This window comes from Doryrhamphus excisus, linkage group LG19 (genome assembly GCF_037039965.1).
Source record: "Doryrhamphus excisus strain RoL-2023G ecotype Guam linkage group LG19, RoL_Dexc_Guam_v1.1, whole genome shotgun sequence".
Lineage (NCBI taxonomy): Eukaryota > Metazoa > Chordata > Actinopteri > Syngnathiformes > Syngnathidae > Doryrhamphus > Doryrhamphus excisus.
This window is the reverse complement of record NC_136375.1, coordinates 3020833-3041963: the sequence shown is the minus strand read 5'-3', so window position 1 is coordinate 3041963 and position 21131 is coordinate 3020833. Positions and strand designations below refer to the sequence as shown.

The 21131-nt window shown below is 41.0% G+C and overlaps 1 protein-coding gene across 1 annotated transcript in view; it reads left to right on the top strand.

Annotated features, from left to right (window-relative positions):
- Nucleotides 1-21131, top strand: part of ptpa (protein phosphatase 2 phosphatase activator) — a 30947-nt gene that overhangs the window by 714 nt on the left and 9102 nt on the right. Inside the window, exons 2-9 of the mRNA XM_058056103.2 lie at nt 416-530; nt 1113-1216; nt 1327-1413; nt 3982-4107; nt 4193-4310; nt 6773-6872; nt 9062-9186; nt 9434-9534. Coding sequence (XP_057912086.1) covers nt 506-530; nt 1113-1216; nt 1327-1413; nt 3982-4107; nt 4193-4310; nt 6773-6872; nt 9062-9186; nt 9434-9534 — 786 coding nt within the window. The 5' untranslated portion in view covers nt 416-505. The remainder of the gene's footprint in view (nt 1-415; nt 531-1112; nt 1217-1326; nt 1414-3981; nt 4108-4192; nt 4311-6772; nt 6873-9061; nt 9187-9433; nt 9535-21131) is intronic.

The window sequence follows — 21131 nt, the reverse complement described above, 5'->3', positions numbered from 1 at the left end:
TTGATCAATTTGTATTATTTGCCTATAATTCACGAAGAAGAGAGACACGTAGTGATGGGAGTTTCGGCTCTCTTAAGGGAGACGGTCCTTTTGGCAGTGGCTCCTCCGACATCATCCTGCCCCTCCCACATACTCTGAATAAAACCAAGAGTCTCATTGTTTACAACTGCGTTTGCGTTGTTTTGTGTCGTTGTAATCGATGATAAATTATTGTACCTTCAAATGAACATATTAAAACATTATTGTATATTATATATTATTGGCGACTCCAAAATGTCCATAGGTATGAATGAGAGTGTGAATGGCTGGGATAGGCTCCAGCACCCCCACGACCCTCATGAGGATAAGCCTACATGTGCCTATAACGGAAAAAAACACGAGGGAGAGAGAAAAAACGACTTCTCTTACTTTAAAGAGTCAACTCCCTTCGATCACTTCAAAGAGCCTTATCTAAGAGTCGGATCGTTCGCGGACGACCCATCACTGGAAGTCTGACAGCCTCGCCATGGCGGAATCTGAGAAGCAGTCAGGTAAAACTAATCCTGTATGATTTGTTTTTTGGGGGGGATCCATGAGTTTTGCATCGCTTCTTATGTCATAGATGTTGGCATATGTATTGATTTTTCACGTGTATGCGTAACGTTATGGAATTCCTTGTGTAAATATCACAACACAAGTCCTCGTATTAGCAAAGCTTTTTGGAATCAAATGAGTTGCACCTTTTTCAGAGCCAAATGATTTATTCTGATGTAGAAACTCTTTTTTTTGCTTTACTTCCTGGAAAATAATAGTTAGCTTTGAAATGTATCAGTTAAAATGCGATGTGTAGCTTAGTTAGCCTTTTTAAATGCAATCTGAAAAGAAAGTGTTACCCCTGAACCCGCGGTTTGATTTGAACCCATTTGCATTGAAACTTTACGTTTTTATTCTGTGTATGTTTAGCGTAATCAAGCCCACTTTTTTGCGTTTTCCCATGATCATACTGGAACATTTAACCTGACGTTTTACTTGAGTTCCTGAAAGACTTCATACAACATATCCACATGGCATAACACTGACACTAAGCACTAAGCAGGGGTGGCCCAAATATAAAAGTGATTAACTTTTTATAGGAGCCACTCCTGAGGATGAACCACCGGAAGTCATAACAACCTTCATGGTACCCAAGAAAGAAATTAGCATGGTCCCCGACATGGGAAAGTGGAAGCGGTCTCAGGTAATGTCCTGTTGCTTAACCAAATTTTCTCATGCAAGTTCCTTTGTATGACCAGTTATTACAGCCTGACTACGTAATCATTGTTGTTGTCCTTTTTTTAATGATGACAGGCTTATGCTGACTATATGGGATTCGTTCTGGCTCTGAATGAAAGCGTGAAGGGAAAGAAGCTAACATGTGAATATAAAGTTTCTGAGGTATGTTGACTTAAAAAGCACATTTACACTCCCATTACCCAAGAAAGTGGACCTAATATGAGAAAATAAGCCATTTATGGCATAATACAGGGTGACCCAAAAAAAAAACGAGCCCCGTTTCTTAGTGTTTTGTCTGAATGAAATGAAACTTTGGTCATAACTAGTTTATTATATTCAAAACATCACATCATATTGGCCTTTTTTTCTCCGTTCTTCAGCATATGTTCTAGATGGCCTCCATTTAGCTCCGTGCATTTCTTGAGGCGCTGCACGAAGCTGTCCATGAAGTTCTTACAGACTGAATTGATAATGGCTCCCATCTCCTCCCTGATGGCTTTCTTGAGTTCCGTAATGGTTCTGGGTTTCCCTGCGTAGACTCTGTCCTTAAGATAGCCCCAAGGAAAAAAAATCAGGGGGGCTCAGGTCCGGGCTATGGGGTGCCCACTCAAAATCAGTCTTGAGACTGATCACTCGGTTTCCGAAGTTCTCTTTCAGCCAATCGCGGGACAGGTTTGAGAACTTGCTCCGTCTTGCTGGAACCAGAACTTGCTCATGAGCGACGTGCAGATGGTCTGGAGTTCATTCTTGAAGGTTTTGAGGACCTCCACATACCGCTCCTTGGCGCCAGATTCTTCAATAAAGATTGGTGAAGCCCACACCGTGCACTTAGGAGAGTGCAGGGGCTTGGTGGCTACTTCATTGGGTCTGGAGGACCCCCAGAAGACATTTGTCTTGGAGTTCGCCTTTCCATCAAGATGGAAGTGGGCTTCATGTGAGGTCCAAAGGAGGTTAAGGAAACTTGGTGTCTCCTCAATCTTCTCGAGCATCTTGACTGCCATAGCCCTCCTCTGCTTCTTGTCTGAGGCTGTAAGGGTCTGCAGCGTCTGTTCTGTATGGGTAAGCCCTGATATCGTTCACCAGCACTCTCCTGCAAGTCTCACGGGACATACCGAGGGACAGACTTCGCTTACGCACAGAGCGTTTCGGACTCTGCTGGAGAGACTCTCTCACTCTTTCAACCAGCTCGGCTGTTCGCTTCTTGGGACGTCCCGAGTGGCTTGGACGGTTCTCACTGGCAGCGTTGAGGTTCTCCACGGTTCCATACTTCTTGAAGTGGTCCACCCAGTTCTGAATTCTGCTTTTGGATGGAGCCTTTTCACATTCGAACTGACGCATGACGGCAATCAGTGAATAAATAATGGAGATACAAGGGGGACGTTTTTTTGGGTCACCCTGTAGTGCTGTATTTTGTATTTTGGTGCTAAGGAGTTGAGTGAGGGATGGACAGGAAGTGCCGTCCGTTTTACAGAGTAGAGTTTTAGCCTGAGGCGGGTTATGGCCGCAACAGTAGCCCGTGTTAGTGATTATTGTGTCTGTTGTGAGATCATTCAAAGCCTGTCATTTGGGTGATCAAGTCTGGTGCTTGTGTGTCGCACTTAACATTACAGTAACTGATAGAACATAGAACGCCACATATCATATCTGAGAATGTGTCTTCTGAATGTCATATAATTGGATTTCACTTCATTTAGCCAACCTTTTGCTTGCAAGTACTTCATTTAGACCACAGAGTTCCAAGCGTGAAGCAAGTGATTACTTTATAACAGGACTGTCAGTGAATGTCGTTCCAATTCCGTACAATAGATGGTATCGTAACTCTGCGTCTTACCACACTTCATATGCACCCCGTCTACCAGAGAATAAAAAGACACAGTAGAAGGAATTATTGTTATTGTTATTATTGTTGTTATTGTTATTATTATTGTTATTATTATTGTTATTATTATTGTTATTATTATTATTACTATTATTATTGTTATTGTTATTGTTATTATTATTATTACTATTATTATTATTAATATTACTACTACTAATATTATTACTATTGTTGTTGTTGTTATTGTTGTTGTTATTATTTTTTACTATTATTACTATTACTATTATTGTTGTTGTTGTTATTATTATTGTTGTTATTATTATTACTATTGTTATTGTTGTTGTTATTATTATTATTATTGTTATTATTACTGGCGGCACGGCGGTCGAGTGGTTAGCGCGCAGACCTCACAGCTAGGAGACCAGGGTTCAATTCCAACCTCGGCCATCTCTGTGTGGAGTTTGCATGTTCTCCCCGTGCATGCGTGGGTTTGTTCCGGGTACTTCCGTTTTTTTCCTCCCACATTCCAAAAACATGCTAGGTTAATTGGCAACTCCAAATTGTCCATAGGTATGTGAGTGTGAATGGTTGTTTGTCTATATGTGCCCTGTGATTGGCTGGCCACCAGTCCAGGGTGTACCCCGCCTCTCGCCCGAAGACAGCTGGGATAGGCTCCAGCACCCCCCGCGACCCTCGTGAGGAAAAGCGGTAGAAAATGAATGAATGAATGAATTATTATTACTATTATTATTATTATTATTACTATTACTATTATTATTATTATTCAGACCCAGACATTATCTGGTCTGGTTGGACCCCTTTGGAGACTCTAATCTTCTCAATGAGCATTGGCTGCTGCCTTGTTCGTCTTTGGTGTTCCTGCAGTCACCTTTTTCTTTCTTGTCCAACAGACTGTGGAGAAGCTAATCCAACTTTTGGGGACTCTGGATCGATGGATCAGTGAGACCCCTCCTGTTGACCAGCCGTCTCGCTTCGGTAATAAAGCGTTCAGGAACTGGTTTGCTAAACTCGAACAGGTTGGTCTGCATACACACAAACACATAAATCATTATGAGTCTACGTGAGCGGAACTGTACTTAGAGGTGATGTTGTTTTGTGCAGGAAGCAGAAGATCTGGTGTCAGCACTGCTACCTGCTGACAAAAAAGCGGCAGCTCCAGAGATAGCGGTGTACCTGAAAGAGTCTGTGGGAAACTCCACCAGGATAGACTACGGAACAGGTATCGTTATGTTCACTTAGGCCAAGCAAAAGATTCACATTTGTAAAAATGATTAGACTAAAAGTGTTTATAATATAAACACCAAATCATTACCTCTTCAGTTCATTAGGGTATTTGACCTTCTTAGATGATTTCCTTATGGTCTATTTTACCCTTTGTACTGTTTTTTTTTATTCCTACATTGTGCCACAAGCCTGCATGGTGGTTGAGTGGATAGCGCGCAGGCCACACAGCTAGGAGTTCAATTCCACCCTCTGCCATCTCTGTGTGGAGTTTGCATGTTCTCCCTGTGCGTGTGTTTTCTCCGGGTACTCCGGTTTCCTCCCACATTCCAAAAACATGCTAGGTTAATTAGCGACTCCAAATTGTCCATAGGTATGAATGTGAGTGTGAATGGTTGTTTGTCTATATATGCCCTGTGATTGGCTGGCGACCAGTCCAGGGTGTGCCCCGCCTCTCGCCCAAAGACAGCTGGGATAGGCTCCAGCACCCCCGTGACCCTTGTGAGGAAAAAGCGGTAGAAAATTAATGAATGAATGAATAATTCCTACATTGTGCCACAAGCCTGCATGGTGGCTAAGTGGTTAGCGCACAGGCCACACAGCTAGGAGTTCAATTCCCCCCTCTGCCATCTCTGTGTGGAGTTGCATGTTCTCCCTGTGCATACGTGGGTTTTCTCCGGGTACTCCGGTTTCCTCCCACATTCCAAAAACATGCTAGGTTAATTGGCCACTCCAAATTGTCCATAGGTATGAATGTGAGTGTGTATGGTTGTTTGTCTATATGTGCCCTGACTAGTCCAGGCTGTACCCCACCTCTCGTCTGAAGGCAGCTGGGATTGCTGACCTTCGTGAGGATAAGCGGTAGAAAATGAATGAATGGACCACAATTCCATTAAAATAAAAACAAAAACAGGGTTTGTAAAAGGCTCTTCTGCCAAACTGTTACCAAAGTATTACCAAAAGACGGAAGGGTGTCTCCAGGCTTTGTCCTCTTCACACTTTTCCTACTCATGACTCCCACTGGTCACAGGCTGGGTTGCATGCTGAAGGGCAGCGCCAAATATATTCGTTGCAGGCCGCCACAAATAAATAACTGTTTTGTGCTGTTTAAGTCTGTACCTCAGATGCAGAGGCGTGGTTCAGAAAATCAGTAGTCTCTTCAATGAGGGTCACGCAAAGTACGACAAAGCCAACGAAGGAGGGAGCAGCAGCGGCAGGCAACGGTTGAGCTTGGCCAAAGTTACCATGAAAACTTAACGGTTATGAAACAAAGAAAAGTAGAACCCAACTACTAGAAGACACTGAAACTATGCAACATTTCTGAAAAAAATGTTATTAATGATTTTTTTTTTGCTTTGAATTGAGATAACGATTTTCTGGAATGACCAGAATACCTTTGTTTTTGAATATGTTTTGACTAATAATACACAATAGAAAGATAGGTAGTCTTTCTTTATTGTCATTGCACAATATCACAGCAGTGAAAATGTTGTTGCCTGGCTCCCGCATAATAATAAATAATAATAATGTGGAGAATAAATAGGTGACATCAAATATGTACAACAATATACAGTGTAAACAGTAATTTGTACAAATAATTTCAATAATTTTGAATAAATAATAATTTAAAGTTGTGCGTGTGGGCAGGTAGAGGGGCTTATTTGGCATTCAGGGGGAATTAGCTGTCTCTAAACCTGGGGGACAACCACAAAACAGCGATCATTCATTCATTTGTCTTTTGTCTTTTTTTGTCTGCAAAGAAACATTGCATTTCCTGAACATCGCTAACTCTGTCGATCATAGTCTAGTGCTGTCTATCACAGTTTTTCACAAATGAATAAATACATTAATAAACCACTCTTTCATGGTTGACTGTGGACTATTATTAGTCAAAAAATATTGAAAGACAAGTCATATGTGCTGTACTGGTCAGGAGGCATCAGTAATGTTACTTGGAGGAGACATTACATTAGACCTACACGCTGCATGCTATATATTTAACATGCAGTACTTCTCAGTGACCACTCGGTGGCAGTGTTGACATGTTTTGTGGCAAGTTTTTCCTTTTTGTTAGAATAAAGAACTCATTTGTTCCAGTGTTTTGTCCTCCAGCAAATATAGTAATATTAGAAGACCAACATGCTGAGTACTCACGCAAGGACTACTGTCACATATATGTTAACAACTGCTTGAATTCATATTTCATATTGCATTTTAATCCTGATACTCTGCTGAAAACGTCAGTAAATGTAGCATATTGGAAGTTTTTGCCGTCCTGCTAACCATAGTGAGAATGTTTGTTTAGGATGCAGCTAATGAAGTAAACAAAGTAAAGATGTTTTAGTCATTTAGAAATTAGATGGCATCTTAGTTTGAATCAAGATTTTTTTGTGCAGCCCTAACACACACACACACACAGTTTCTCATTACATTTTAAGTCTCATTTTATTTCTATTTCAGGTCACGAAGCAGCTTTTGCCGCATTCCTCTGCTGTCTCTGTAAAGTCGGAGCTCTCAGGGTAGATGATCAGCTGGCGATTGTTTTCAAGGTTTTCAACAGGTAAGTAGCCACTGTGGCTTTTTCTTGATCACTACTGTATTGTATTGTACTGCGGTCCACAAACACAGCAGGTCCCCTCTTCTCGTGGGGGTGACGTACCTGGCCCACCATCGAATGGCAAATATTCATTCATTCATTCCTCATAAGGGTCGCTGGAGCTGATCCCAGCTGTCTTCGGGCGAGAGGCGGGGCAATCACAGGGCACATATAGACAAACAACCATTCACACTCACATTCATACCTATGGACAATTTGGAGTCGCTAATTAACCTAGCATGTTTTTGGAATGTGGGAGGAAACCGGAGTACCCGGAGAAAACCCACGCATGCACAGGGAGAACATGCAAACTCCACACAGAGATGGCCGAGGGTGGAATTGAACCCTGATCTCCTAGCTGTGAGGTCTACGTGCTAACCCAGGGGTGGGCAAACTTTTTGACTCGCGGGCCGCATTGATATGACAAAATTTACGGGGGGGGCAGACTATATATTTTACACGTAACAGTCCACCTGGTATTATTGTATCTGTAAAATTGTCATGCAATCTGCTATTATTATTTATTATTTTATATTTATATTTAAATATTTTAAAAATAATAAAATATTATAATAATTACAATAAAATTAAAATAATAATAATTATATTATTATTATGTAAAATATGCAAATATAGCAATAATATTATATATAATTCATATAATAATTAGCATTAATATAATAATTATAATAATCATAATAGTTCTAATAATTATTATAATAATCTAATCTATTATGTGCTTGTGTCCCTTTTTTCAGGAGCACTTTGTAAACAACAGACCATGTCAAAAAACGAAATTGATAAAACCATCAAAAGGTTGGCTCAGGCCATGATGCCAGGTTGTATGTTGAGTTTAAATGAAATACTTTGGAAAGATTGGGCGGGCCGTATTCAAACACTTGGCGGGCCGGATGTGGCCCCCGGGCCGTAGTTTGCCCACCCCTGTGCTAACCTCTCGCCCGCCGTGCAGCCTGAATGGCAAATATCTGCCAGTAATTGATGCACCCTATTTTTTAACCCTGCTGCTGGCTTGATGTTGACATTCTCTTCAGGTTTTGGATCTACATTTGCAATGAAAGTTACTGTTGTAATTATTAGACTCTATTTAGCTTCAGAACCGTCCCCTTCACTCTTCACGCCTTTATTCGGTATAGCGACAAAAGATAACAAGCTCACAAGCATGACTCACCGCTGAGTGGATGGTTACTAGCCCAAACAGCAATGGAATCGGTGCATCACTTTCAATCACTGGGGCGTAAGCAAACAGTTGGAGCATGCCAGCCATGATGGTGAGCAGCAGCTACAGCGAGGGAGGAATGACACCATGACACGGCTGCGTCAAGGTGTCAACCGGAAGTGTGCCGCTGTGTTACACGTGTATGGAGCAATATGTACCGAACTGTGACCCTTGTATCGAACAGTTCTATACACATCTACGTATTGTTGCACCCATAGGAAATATGCCTCACACACTTCCAAAACACATTTAAAGTATAAAATATACAGTGGAGCCTTGGTTAGCATCATCAATCTGTTCCAGAATTCCTGAAATGGACAGCAACGAATAAATGTCCATCCATCCATTTTTTATGCCCTTATCCTCACTAGGTATACCAGAGCCGATCCCAGCCGACTTCGGGCGAGAGGCGGCTTACACCCTGGACTGGTGGCCAGCCAATCACAGGGCTCATATAGACAAACAACCATTCACACTCACATTCATACCTATGGACAATTTGGAGTCGCCAATTAACTTAGCATGTTTTTGGAATGTGGGAGAGAACGCATGCACGGTAGAACGTGTAAACTCCACACAGAGATGCCCGAGGGGAGAATCGAACCCAGATCTTCCCGATCTCCTGACATGCTAACCACTCACGAATTCAATAGTGTTTCTCGTGACTGTGCTTTTCTTTTCGATCACAACTGCAAAATAACCAAAGATGGACCAAAGAACATTTAATGTGTCAATAACATTAACAAGCACTGAGGATCAAAAAATATATATTAGAGTGAAAAAACAATTTCTGTATGTAAATAGAGTAGTAGTTTATTACCGATAATGAATAAATTTAATGTTCATAACATTGTTGAATTTGGAATCTTTGTTATTGTGGAGTTCTTATAGAAATCACAATCCTATCTTTTTGCAGGTATCTCTTTGTGATGCGGAAACTTCAGCGGACTTACAGAATGGAACCGGCGGGAAGCCAAGGTGTATGGGGCCTGGATGACTTCCAGTTTCTGCCTTTCATATGGGGCAGCTCACAGTTTGTTGGTAGGTAACTTGATTACCTCTCTAAACCTCCAAAAGCATACCGTTTTTTAGTCTGTCCCATTACATGTGTGTGTCTGGGGAACAATCTCAGGGAAGACCAGTAAGAGAGAACCTAAGAATGTAGCAGAATGTGAAAAAATTGAGTATCAGTGTGTTGCATATAACCCCACATCAAACATAGGCATCAAAACAAGCAATAGTGACACCTACTGGTGAATTGATAAAATTGCATCCCTCTCTACTGCAGATCACCCAACCCTAGATCCTCGGCACTTTGTTGATGAGAGAGTGGTCAACGAACATCACCAAGATTACATGTTTCTGGAGTGCATCAAGTTTATAAATGAGGTGAGGAAATTAAAGTTGTAGTAGAAATACAGAAAAAAACACACAATGTGTGTGTATCAATCAAAGTAATAATCAGCAAATTCATATGTTTTAAGCGAGAACCCTTTAACTAAAATTAAATTAAATCTTTCCAAGTATACATAAACCAAGGCACAAATGCATTCTAATACAAAATATGTAATATTCATTACAGTATCTACTCAAAAATGGGTGGAGTAGCCAACAAAACGGTACTCATTTTTAAAGTATTGTTAGTTTAAAACAATTTTACTCAAGAAAAACATATGTGATGTTACACATGTCGGTATCGGTTCCTATCAAAATCGGAAATTGAGAATTGGCATCTTCGGCTTTTCCCTTCAGTGGTCGCCACAGCAAATCAATCGCCTCCATCCAACCCTGTCTTCTCTCTCACACCAACTACCCTCATGTCCTCCTTCACTACATCCATAAACCTCCTCTTTGGTCTTCCTCTACGCCTCCTACCTGGCAGCATCCTTCTACCAATATATTCACTATCTCTCCTCTGGATATGTCCTAACCATCTCAGTCTGGCCTCTCTTTGTTCCTGATCTTATCCATCCTGGTCACTCCCAATGAGAACCTCAGCATCCTCATCTCTGCTACCTCCAGTTCTGCTTCCTGTCTCTAGACCAAACAACATGGCTGGTCTCACCACAGTTTTATACACATTCCTTTCATTTTAGCTGAAACTCTTTGGTTTGGACAATACCAGCTAATATTGGTTAAAAAGCCAATTAAAAAAAAACATCCTTAGTATATATGTTGTAAATTCTAAATCTGTTCATGGATCATCTTACATTATCACTCATTAGCGGTGAGTAGTTAGTGGCAAGTGAACAATTGAACAGAGAATGGGAGGGTCCTGGAGCTAATGTAATAATTACAACACACACTTTTATTGAAAATGTTAATCCGAAATCAGAGGAGAAATGTCAAGCTAGCAGGAGAGGGTGGAGTGAGCTGTGTGTCAAAAGTAGACATCATTAGCATAATGACAACAAGAGGGTAAAATTGTTCGGCGACACTTGGAAAAGTTACTATGTACCCCATTGATGTGATATCCATTTGTGGCTTCATGTGGGACAAAAACGAGCTCCAAACTAATCACATTGCTCGTTTGTTTTCAAAACGGTAAAAAGGCTTTAATTTTTAATTCCAAAAATTATTAGTATGACCTAAAAGTTTGTGATGGAATTGACTCCACAGTACCAGCTCATCAGAATGTCTCATCCACTTTTGATACTGTTCCTCATCTCTCGAGCCCACCTAGTCATCATCATCATCATCACTTACAACAGTATCTTGAACATTATTATTATTACGTCGATAGATAGAAGTACAAATAGCTACTATGCCTGTGAATATTATTCATCCATAATGAATGATCCATAATCAATAATTGTTATTATTCCCAGGTCTAATATATCAATTAGCAGTCCATCTATTTGTCAAGGACTCCCCCTCGGATACGAGCAGCTACGCCACGATCTCCGTGTTTCTTTTACATTCCCACTCTTCCCCTCACCATTAGCCGTGTTTTGACAACCCACCACATCCCCTCCTGCTACTCCAATCAGGGTTAAGCAAAGCATCGGCCAAAGTATATGCTGCTTGTGGAATGTGACGGTGGACACGCTGGCGCAAGTACACGGTAGTACACGCCCACAAACTTTGCTTAGATTAAAAGTTACAGATGTCTACCATTAAAGTATTAGCTACTGTTGGTTCCATATTGTTATATTCAGCAATGTTGCTTGTCACAATTTTGGTGCTTAAAGGGCTATGTTTCTTATCTTTCTTATGCGGGAGGCTTTTTTTTTTTGCCATATACAGTAAAGTCTTGTTATATCGATATTCTCAGGAGTCGGAAAAAATACCGATATAACCGGACTATCCATATATCCGATCCTGCGCCGAACTGCATTAAAAGTGGGCAATAATGCACTCAACATTGTTCTATAGTATAGAACAATGTCGAGCAGCTTAAATCAATCTTTGCTTAAGGATTTCAATACCAAAAAAGAACACGGCGAACGGCTGCTTCCAGTCAACTTTATTTTTCACACTTCCACCACCAGAGCACAGCACACACACCGATTCTCACCGACTCTCACGAGAGAAACCACGAACGCCAGCATGTACATATGAAAAACAGTGATTATTGCAAGCGATAAAAAGATATCGGAATACAACACAATTAAATACATGTATTTGTACGCTTGTGTCTTCGTTGGAATAGGTGTGTATGCTATGTCAGTTGGTTCTTCTGTTGCAGGCATGTGTTTGGCCAGCTATGTGGCACTCTGGTGGTGGAAGTGTGAAAAATAAAGTTGACTGGAAGCAGCCGTTCGCCGTGTTCTTTTTTGGTATTGAAATCCTTAAGCAAAGATTGATTTAAGCTGCTTTTGTATCGATATAAGCAGACCAAATTGGCTGGCGGGAGATGAAAAGGGCATCGTAGTAACCGGATTATCATAATAACCGGGTATCGTACTAACGGAACTAATTATATCATAAAAGACTAGAAATTTGCCGGGAAATGAAAATAGTATCGTAATAAGTAGTAATTCGTTATAACCGATATCGATATAACGAGACTTTACTGTACTGACGCACTGGCAAGACATGTTTTTTTTTTAGGGTTTTCCTCCCAAGGGGGTACCCCTTACGAGTGCCCCATGCCCTGGCGTCCACCTCCCTGCTGGAATACTCCATCAAGCACAGTGGGGTTCTAGGTACTAAAGTGAGACTCCATGACACGTAGATGCATCCTTGTTGGACTGCTGACACAGCCGCCACTGGTAACTAACACATGAGCTTCTTTCCCAGTAGCCTGGACATGGATGGTAGATACGTTAGGAGGGCTACATCCGACAGTGGATGATGGAGCCGTAAATAAAGGAAAAAGTTTCTTATTAATACTTCCAGTTGTAGCCCGCCCCATTCCTACTGAACAATGGCGGCACAGTGCATTCATTTTAGTCACTTTTTTTTTAAATCGGGAAGCCCGAGTGTTTCCAAACACGGGACTTTGATCACTCGATGCCGTTAACACTCCCTGTCCCTTGCTTAATGTGTACCGTGGCAGAGATCGGTACACCTCTGAAGTCTTGATTATGAATTATTTGTTGTTCCGTGCTCAAGTTTGTGTAGAGTAAGAATACATATGTACTGTACTACGTAGCCGCACTCCACAGCTGAATGTGCTTTTGTTGAGGAAATAACAGACAGGGGAAAGCAGATGGATTCTGTTGGTTGTGTGCCAGAGCAGCAACTGCGCGCTTTGTTTTTGGTGTTTGGAGGAAAAGGAGGGGAGGAAAGTAGAGGGCAGGGTGTCGGTTGAGCAAGCTACATCCTTTTCCTCCTTCCCACTCAGACACACCGCCTCCTTCCCTCCTTCTCCTCCTCCCCCGTTTGACCTCTTCCACCCCTCAAACAGTCCTGAAAGGGTGCGAAGGGGCCTCCGTTTTTTTCTCTGCATAAAACCTTTTCGTGTAGGAACATACTTTGGGAATTTATTTACTTTTGGAATACACACACGCAAAATTGTTTTCAGAGGTTTCCGTTACTCTTATGAATACCCACACTTTGAATATATCATAATTCATATTGGTGGATTAACTGGCGAATTGACTGAGTACTTAGTTGACATGCTTATGTTATTGATCCTGGAAGGGAAATTGGTGTTAGCCACACCCAAACTAAACAAAACAACCCCATTTTCAAGGAGCGTATGCGAGAGCTGAACTTAGCAAAGGAGCTTTGGAACTTGAACACTCGCCACTGCCGAAGCCACTTTTATGACATCTCTTCAGGAAACCTGAAAGTTTTAGGCCACTATCCCGCCTGGAGCGATATTCCATATTTTTGAAAATTTTTCATAGCCTTGACACTCAGGATGTTTTTCCGATCAGGGTTTCATGCCGCCGATACCGATCCCAACCATCCTTGAGTGAAATCAGCCGATGCTGATGCCAATACCGGCGCACACGCTCACTCACGGTCATTGCACAGCCGGACAGTGGAAGTGTCGAGACTGACATGAACGCGACGTGCGTGCTCACAGAGCCAGAAGTGGTTTCAGAGGCCACGTGCGTCAAAAGTCATCCGTAGCCCGATACAGCCCCGCACATGCCGAAAGTTCCTCCTGCACTAAAAGTGCTGCAGTGTCTGCATGCTCCCAAATCCTTACTGAGGTGGTACTCATCCCCAAATTTTGCCCACATTTGCAAGTACAGCAGGTTGCGACCGAGCCCTAAAAACTCACCACACCCTGCCAAGTGGTCACCCCTCACATGCTGCACCAATCTAAAGCTTTTCAAAGCGTTTGCATGTTCTCTATTCTTGAGGATGTGTGGGTTTTCTCCGGGTACTCCGGTTTCCTCCCACATTCCAAAAACATGCTAGGTTAATTGGCGACTCCAAATTGTCCATAGGTGTGAATGTGAGTGTGAATGGTTGTTTGATGGTTGTGAGAATAAGCGGCATAGAAAATAGATTAGTGTATGGAAAATGAATGGATGGACAAGAAGTTTGGGGAGAAAGAGCACTATTGGTGCCATCACTGATAAATGGAAGAAATCCAAGCTAACATTCAGTCACTCTCACTCTTGAGCGCTATGTAAGATTTCAGCTGGTTGGGTGAAGATGATTGTGAGGAAGGTGAGGGAGCAGCCCAGAATGTCAAGGGAGGCGCCGGTTGAGTTTGGGAGCACAGTCAAAAAGAAAAACATTAGTAAGACACTTTGCTGTAATGGATTGAGATCCTGCAGTGCCCTCAAGGCCCCCCTGCTCAAGTACAAACATGTAGAGACCCGTCTGAACATTTGACATGAAAACACCTCAAGAATTGAGAAAAATGTGACCAGAATTGAGCACTTTGGCATCAAATCGAAAAAAGAAAACAAAACCCCAATGAAATACGAATGCAATGTTCAATAAAAGTTACTCAGTGGTGAATAGCTGAACCATTCGAGTACTTTTCATGCCAGTGTTTCCAGGAGGATAGTGGGAATGTTGCTCCAGGTGGTGAAAATGTCTTCCCAAAGCGCATCCACCTTCTGAAACTGATGTCCATTTTTGTAAACTTCCTTTGCCATCCACCCCCAAATGTTCTCCGTTGGATTTAGATCGGGAGAACATGCAGGATGGTCCAAAAGAAAGAATTTTTTTGTCAGGCGGGCATTTTGAAGTGCAGCGTTGTCCTGTTTAAGAAGCCAGTCATTACCACACAGACGAAGCTCTTCAGTCATGAGGGATGCCGCCTGCAACATTTCCACATTGCCATCTACCGTTTGACGCCCCTGCACAACCCGAAGCTCCATTGTTCTGTTGAAGGAAAAAGCAGCCTGGATCTCGATGGCTCCAGTGTGCCGTTTAGAAAACATTTTGTCATGCCAGTAACATTGAAAGCCATACATTTTTTTGGCATCAGAGAATAAAACTTTCTTTCACCTTTCAATGCCGCATGTTTGGTGCTCTCGTGCTAATTCCAAATGGCCAATGTTGTGGTCTTGAAGGAGACAAGGTCTTCTCTCAGATGCTTTCTGATGGTCCCCTGGCTCAGGGCCAATGACATATTTTTGGGTCTACAACTTTTTGTTCCGTAACTCTTATTTTTGAAGAAATGTCGGTCTTACTGTAGTCCACCTTCACAACAATGGTGTTTTGCCAGAGTTCTTGCTTATGCAGCTCAATAATTCCACTGCGTTCAAAGAGAGAAAGCTTTTTTGCCTTTGCCATCGAAAGATCATAACAGTGTCAGATATATAGAAGATATTTTAGCTTAGGAAGGCTGTGGTCTTAAACTTCTGATCAGCTGACAAATACTTCACTTTGAAGGGATAGTTGGATTTTTTGAGATGTATGACATCCCCATCAAGAGTGGATTCCCCACCCACTTTGTACTGTGAGCTAAGGTTTGTTCAGATTCTGGTGATGATAGGTTAGATCAGTGATTTTCAATCACTGTGCCGCGGCACACTAGTGTACCTTGAGAAACCGTCAGGTGTGCCGTGAGGAATTATCCAATATCACTTTTTATAATTAACATTTATTAATCATCATTTGCAAATATTATGTCAATAGCCATTATGTCAATAGTATACATGGACCCAAATATTCCAATTGCATTTGGTTTATTTGCTCAAACGGAAAGAATTGAACAGGGATGGAATATTCCTTTAACCAATCCGATTGAGGTATCTTTACCCGCTCAAACGGAAAGTTGTCAGGGTGTGTTCTTCTTCGTGGTGTTTTTCTTCTTCTGTTGTTTATTGGCGGTTGGTGTCCATTACTGCCATCTGTGAAACAGAATCTAAACCCTTCTATACTTTATTCACAAGTGCAGTTTTATTAAAAAAGAGAATATATATCTATATAAAACATGTCCTGAGTTTAATTATAAAATATTAGCAAGATTGAATTTGTTCTTTTCCTGTTTGAATTTATCCCGGGTGCGTTCTTTCAGCGCATGCTCAGATATGACGTAACACGCAGATCCAGACGTTCTTCACTTTTAAAAATGGAGGCCAGCAATCCGCACTGGACTAAGCAAAGTTTGTTTTTGATTCAAAGTAAATTTCAAGACCGGACGGACGAAAAACTTATTGTTATTGTTATTCCAACAAGTGAAAGAAAAACTTGGGGAAGCCGGTATCACGTGATGTTGATGTTTACATTTTACTGGGCATGCCCTATTGACTATTCTGTTGGATTTTCACGGCGCATGTAGACAAGAGATTGGAATATTCCTTTCCAGGGATACCATTGTTTCCCGAAAGGTCATTTGGAAAGAGAAAAACTGGTCATGTAAAAACGTGGCTACTGTCGAGTGTCTGTGGTGTAAAGACTGGTAGAGCAACATAATATTGGTCCGTGTGGCAACACCTACCTTGTTCCTCCGATAGACTCTTCATGCATCGTCTTGTGGTATCATCATTGTCATTTACAGTATCATTAACTTTCACTTTTGTTGTAAATGTTGATCCAAAACTGGAACAAAACATCAAGCCAGCAGGAGGCCCGGGGCGAGGAGGGGTGCTCAAAATGCGTTTCCTGGGTTGAATGTGGCCTAATACTAGTCCAAAAAAAAATTTGCTAGCTTTTTGGCTTCTTCCTTCTCCGTCACTCCATTTCAAACCGTTTCTTAAATTTAGAATAAATGAACTGAAAGCTGTCTAGTTGGTTTGCTAGCATGCTATTCTTATGTCCCTGCAGTGATACCGTAGCCTGAGCAATGTGATGTAAGCAAAGAATAATAGGAGTGTAAAAGTGATATAGGGGTGTTATGTCAACAGTAACAATAGTAAAAACAGTATTTTGAAAGTCATAAACAGGTTTTCTATGCTCTAAGTGTGAAAATATTCCATTTATTAATATTAAATATTTCTTCGCTTATATCAGTCAGGTCTGGAACCAATTAACTGCGATAAACAAGGGACGACTCTATATTGGAAAGCATGAAAATGCGAGTGGAGTCTGCACAGTTCAGCCAATTAATTTAATATGCCTTATTTACTTTGTATGTTTATATGGTTTATTTTGTCTTTAGAACAGGTGCTTTGAAACTGGCAGGTTAAAAACGAGATCTAAAAGATTGTGATAATATGACGACAAATATTATGATTCTTCTGCTAGGTTGCTCAGCCCCAGAATTACGTACTGTATATGGTTTTGTTGGTTATTAGCCTGTTAGCATACTGTTTCCATATGTTCACCAGCGTATATTCCTCTTATTCTCACACGTGTGGATAATTCCAACACAGACTCAGTATTTAATTCACACACAAGGCTATGTGTGTGTGCGTGCATGCATGGGCCTAAACATGAGTCACTTCCTTCCACACATGCTGCTGTGAATCACTCCTTCCTCCAGGGAATACGGGCTGTCTCCACCCCCCCTTTTCCTCCCTCTTCCATGCCCCTCCCCCCTTGTGTTCTCATGCAAGGCCATGGAAAGTCTCTCCAGTGGTGGGGGTGGGATGGAAAAAGGAGGAGCGGTTGTTAGATGGATGCCCCAAGGTCTGGGTTTGGGTTCCTTTAGCTCTTGGGGAAATATGGCAGGGAAAACACCGTGTAACTTCATTCATAAATTGGTGGTTTTTAAAAGATTTTTTTTTTGTTCTATTGTTAGAAGTGCATGATTATTTTAGCGTTTTCAGATTTGCGTACAGAAAGATGAATGAGTAGTAGCCACATGAACAGTCAATTATGATTAAAATGCACAACATTTTTTTTCAAAAAGTAAACTACAGAGTATGATGTGTGTGTGTGTGTGTGTGTGTGTGTATGAGCAAGGGTGCGTGTTGGGGAGAGAAGAAAGAAAAATTCAGCAGCCTTCCAGTGACCACGGGACATTATAGTGTGTATAGCAGTAGACGGAGTAAACAAGCTGTAAGGTTGTACTTGTCCATGATGGAAGGTTTACTACCTTTTTCAATCTGTTTTAGAACTGAGTTTGCACTCCTGCTTTGGCCCTGTCCACAAAGGGGCGTTTGGACGGTTGAAAAAACAACAAAAAAACATAGTTCACAGTGTTGGATCAGTAAAGAGTCACATCCATACGGGAACGGTTCATGAGGTGAAAACGATGTAATACATAAGGCACACCTACATGTGGTGCTATAAACAGATATACAGACAGAACCAAGAAAACCAAAAGTGTGGCTTAGGGGCCAATTAAGGCCTACGTCTGATTTTTTTTTAGGCGACAAAAAATTTTAGTGGCATGAAACTGAAAGAAAAAAAAGTTGGAAAACAACGACTGAAATGAAAATAAGCACATTTTCAGAGAATAAATAAAAATTTTATTCTATGTTTGCACTAAAGGAGCTGCTCTCAATCTCATTATACATATGTATAGTAACAATAAAGGCATTTTATTCTAAATATATTGAGAAATATATATAGATACATATATAGATAGCATTAGTAGCATAGAATTTAAATGTTAAAGAAGAAAGTTTTTAAAAGTCCTATTATCTAAAATATATTAAAATAATAATTTATAACATTATGAGAAATAACGAAAACAAAGTAACATAAGTTTTGGAGAATTAGGTTGGGGGAAAGTTATAATATTGGAATGATGTCAAAATATTATGGGAATAAAGTCATAATATAACAAGAAGAAAATTCATGAACACTATACAAGAAGAAAGTTATAAATATAATGTAAAATATTTTGAGAATTTAAAAAAAACAGCAAAATTAGGTAAAAAAAAAGAGCCAAGTTGATCTTATAATGCACTTTGGAAAAAGGTCAATTATCCTGTTATCCTGGAAATGTATTCTATTCTTCCCCAGCCTTGTTAATTGCAAGTGGGTTACAATGTTTGATTCCATCAACTGATACCGATATGTGTTTCTTTGCAGAAAGGCGCTTAATAGTAGTTACATTTACTTGTATGTATATGTTTTTACAACAGCACTTCCTATTTCCCAGCATGCTTTGCTGTATCGTTGTTGTAAATGGCTAATAAGTTACATGTCACCTTTTTATTCGATTACTTACACAAAATAAACCCGTAGGACACTGACATACCTTACAGCTTGCTCTTCTGACTTGTCAACACGACCAAGTAACGTTGGAAAGCTATCAGACTTCGGCAACAGTTTGGTGGATAGTCCATCTTTATATTGGTCCATGCTCACAGTGAGAAGTGCCATTGACAGATGAGTATCTTTTTCTTTTGCTAGTTGAGAATCAGGAACTCCAACCACTTCTGCCTGATGCTTGACACTTTTTAGAAAAGCTTAACAAAGTCCCCTCACACCTGAACAAACATTTCCTGGGAGCCATTTCTCAATGTGCTAACACAGTGAGTAGAAGGGAGGGGAGGGCAGGCCTACAGCGTGTACCCGAGCATGCCCATAAGAGGAAATCTGGGTTGCTTGCTGTCAGTGGAACGATGTGTTTAAAAACAAAAAAAGGTTTTCACTTCCTGGTTGCTGCATCGCACTCTTTTACGAGTCAAAGATGCAGACAGTGCTTTTATAAAATGCACTTCTGCTTCGACTTCAAGAGCACCACATGCTCTCTACTATTGTGGAATTGCATCATCAGCTTTCTGTGCCTCTTGCACAGAAAAACGTAAAAGATTTTCTGTTGGAAAAAAAAATCCAGTTTATCTTTGGTAGCGAGGCTTTGACATGTCATGGGGTGTCCCAATTCGTGCAGTAAAGAGCTGTCTCTTTTTATCTGTTTTTGTATCTTTAGAACACACTGAAACGAGTGTTCATGTCTCAAATAAGGATTGTGGATGTCACCTTATCCCATTACAGCAAAGCGCTTCTCTGCTTTTAGCCGGCACAGCACGCCACGTGACACTACCAGCCAGTCAAATTAGCATTTCTGCTTAAACCGGTTCTGCAACCCAGTTCTTGTAATCGATGTTGTTGCTAGATTTTGCAACTTTTCAGACTCTGTTTGGGACTCTTAGCCCCTCGGGACAAAACAAGTGATTAAGTTGAAAAGTGTCACTAGCATTGATCCGTATGACATTATAACTTCTCTGTTGTGGCTGAAAATGTCTTGGAAAATAATGATTGATTGATTGTGCCCAAGTCCAGCACGCTACGAATGACCTAGTGTAGTACAAGCCCCTTTTTAAAAAGGAAATATTTGTGCTTTTTCCACTTTTCTGACCTGTAAATGTATTTGGAATGTTGTAGTCTTGTGTTAAACGATGCCAAAGTTTCAGATAATGAGGTTTGTGCATTTGAAAGTGAGTCCTGAAAGAAATTTGGGATGGCTCAAAACGCTCTGTTTCAGAGGGCATTGTAAAATTAGAGGTTAGTGATGTCACACACAGGCAGGCTTCCTTATATGGGCATGCACTGTAGGCCAGGTACGCTCTTTGCCCTCCCCCATGTTCTGCTTCTGTGTTGATTTTGTCAGTAATGGCTCCCAGGAAGTGTTTCTTTGGGTGTAAGGGAAAGCTACATTTGTTTACAATTCCTAACATCATAAACAGGCACAAGTGGTTGGAGTTTTTGAATCCCTACTAGCAAAATAAATGCATTTTAATCTGTCAACAGCATTTCACACTGGACTGCTTTGTTTGTTTTGCACAAAAGAGCTTGTCTGTGTAGCATTATAGAGTGTGCATACAGGAAGTGGGGTTGCTAATAGCCTTTTCCTACCACAATCAGCTGGTCTACCCGAGTTTTTAAAAAAAACTCATAGTCCCGCAAAAAACGTGTAATGACCACATTAGACGTCACCGATGCTGTAGAAAACACTAAAATGCTAAAGCTACTTAGCATTGAGAGACGTATTGAAGTAACCTCTTTTCCTGAGAAACTTTGGATTGTCACGTCTCTACTTCCAGATCCAAGACATATGGTTGTATTGTAAAAGCGGACATTTTAAAAAGATAAATCGGTGTTTATTGTCAATTCCTGTACCGTTTATCAACGCCTATAAAGTTGGATTCGGCAGCTAGCGGCACAACACCGGAAGTCCTCCAAGGCACTTGGGGGTGTTTACCAACCACAGAGAAGTGGGCTTGCCTTGAGGTGGGGCGTGGGTGGAATAATACCAACCGTTTTCACAGGAAGCACGAATTCCA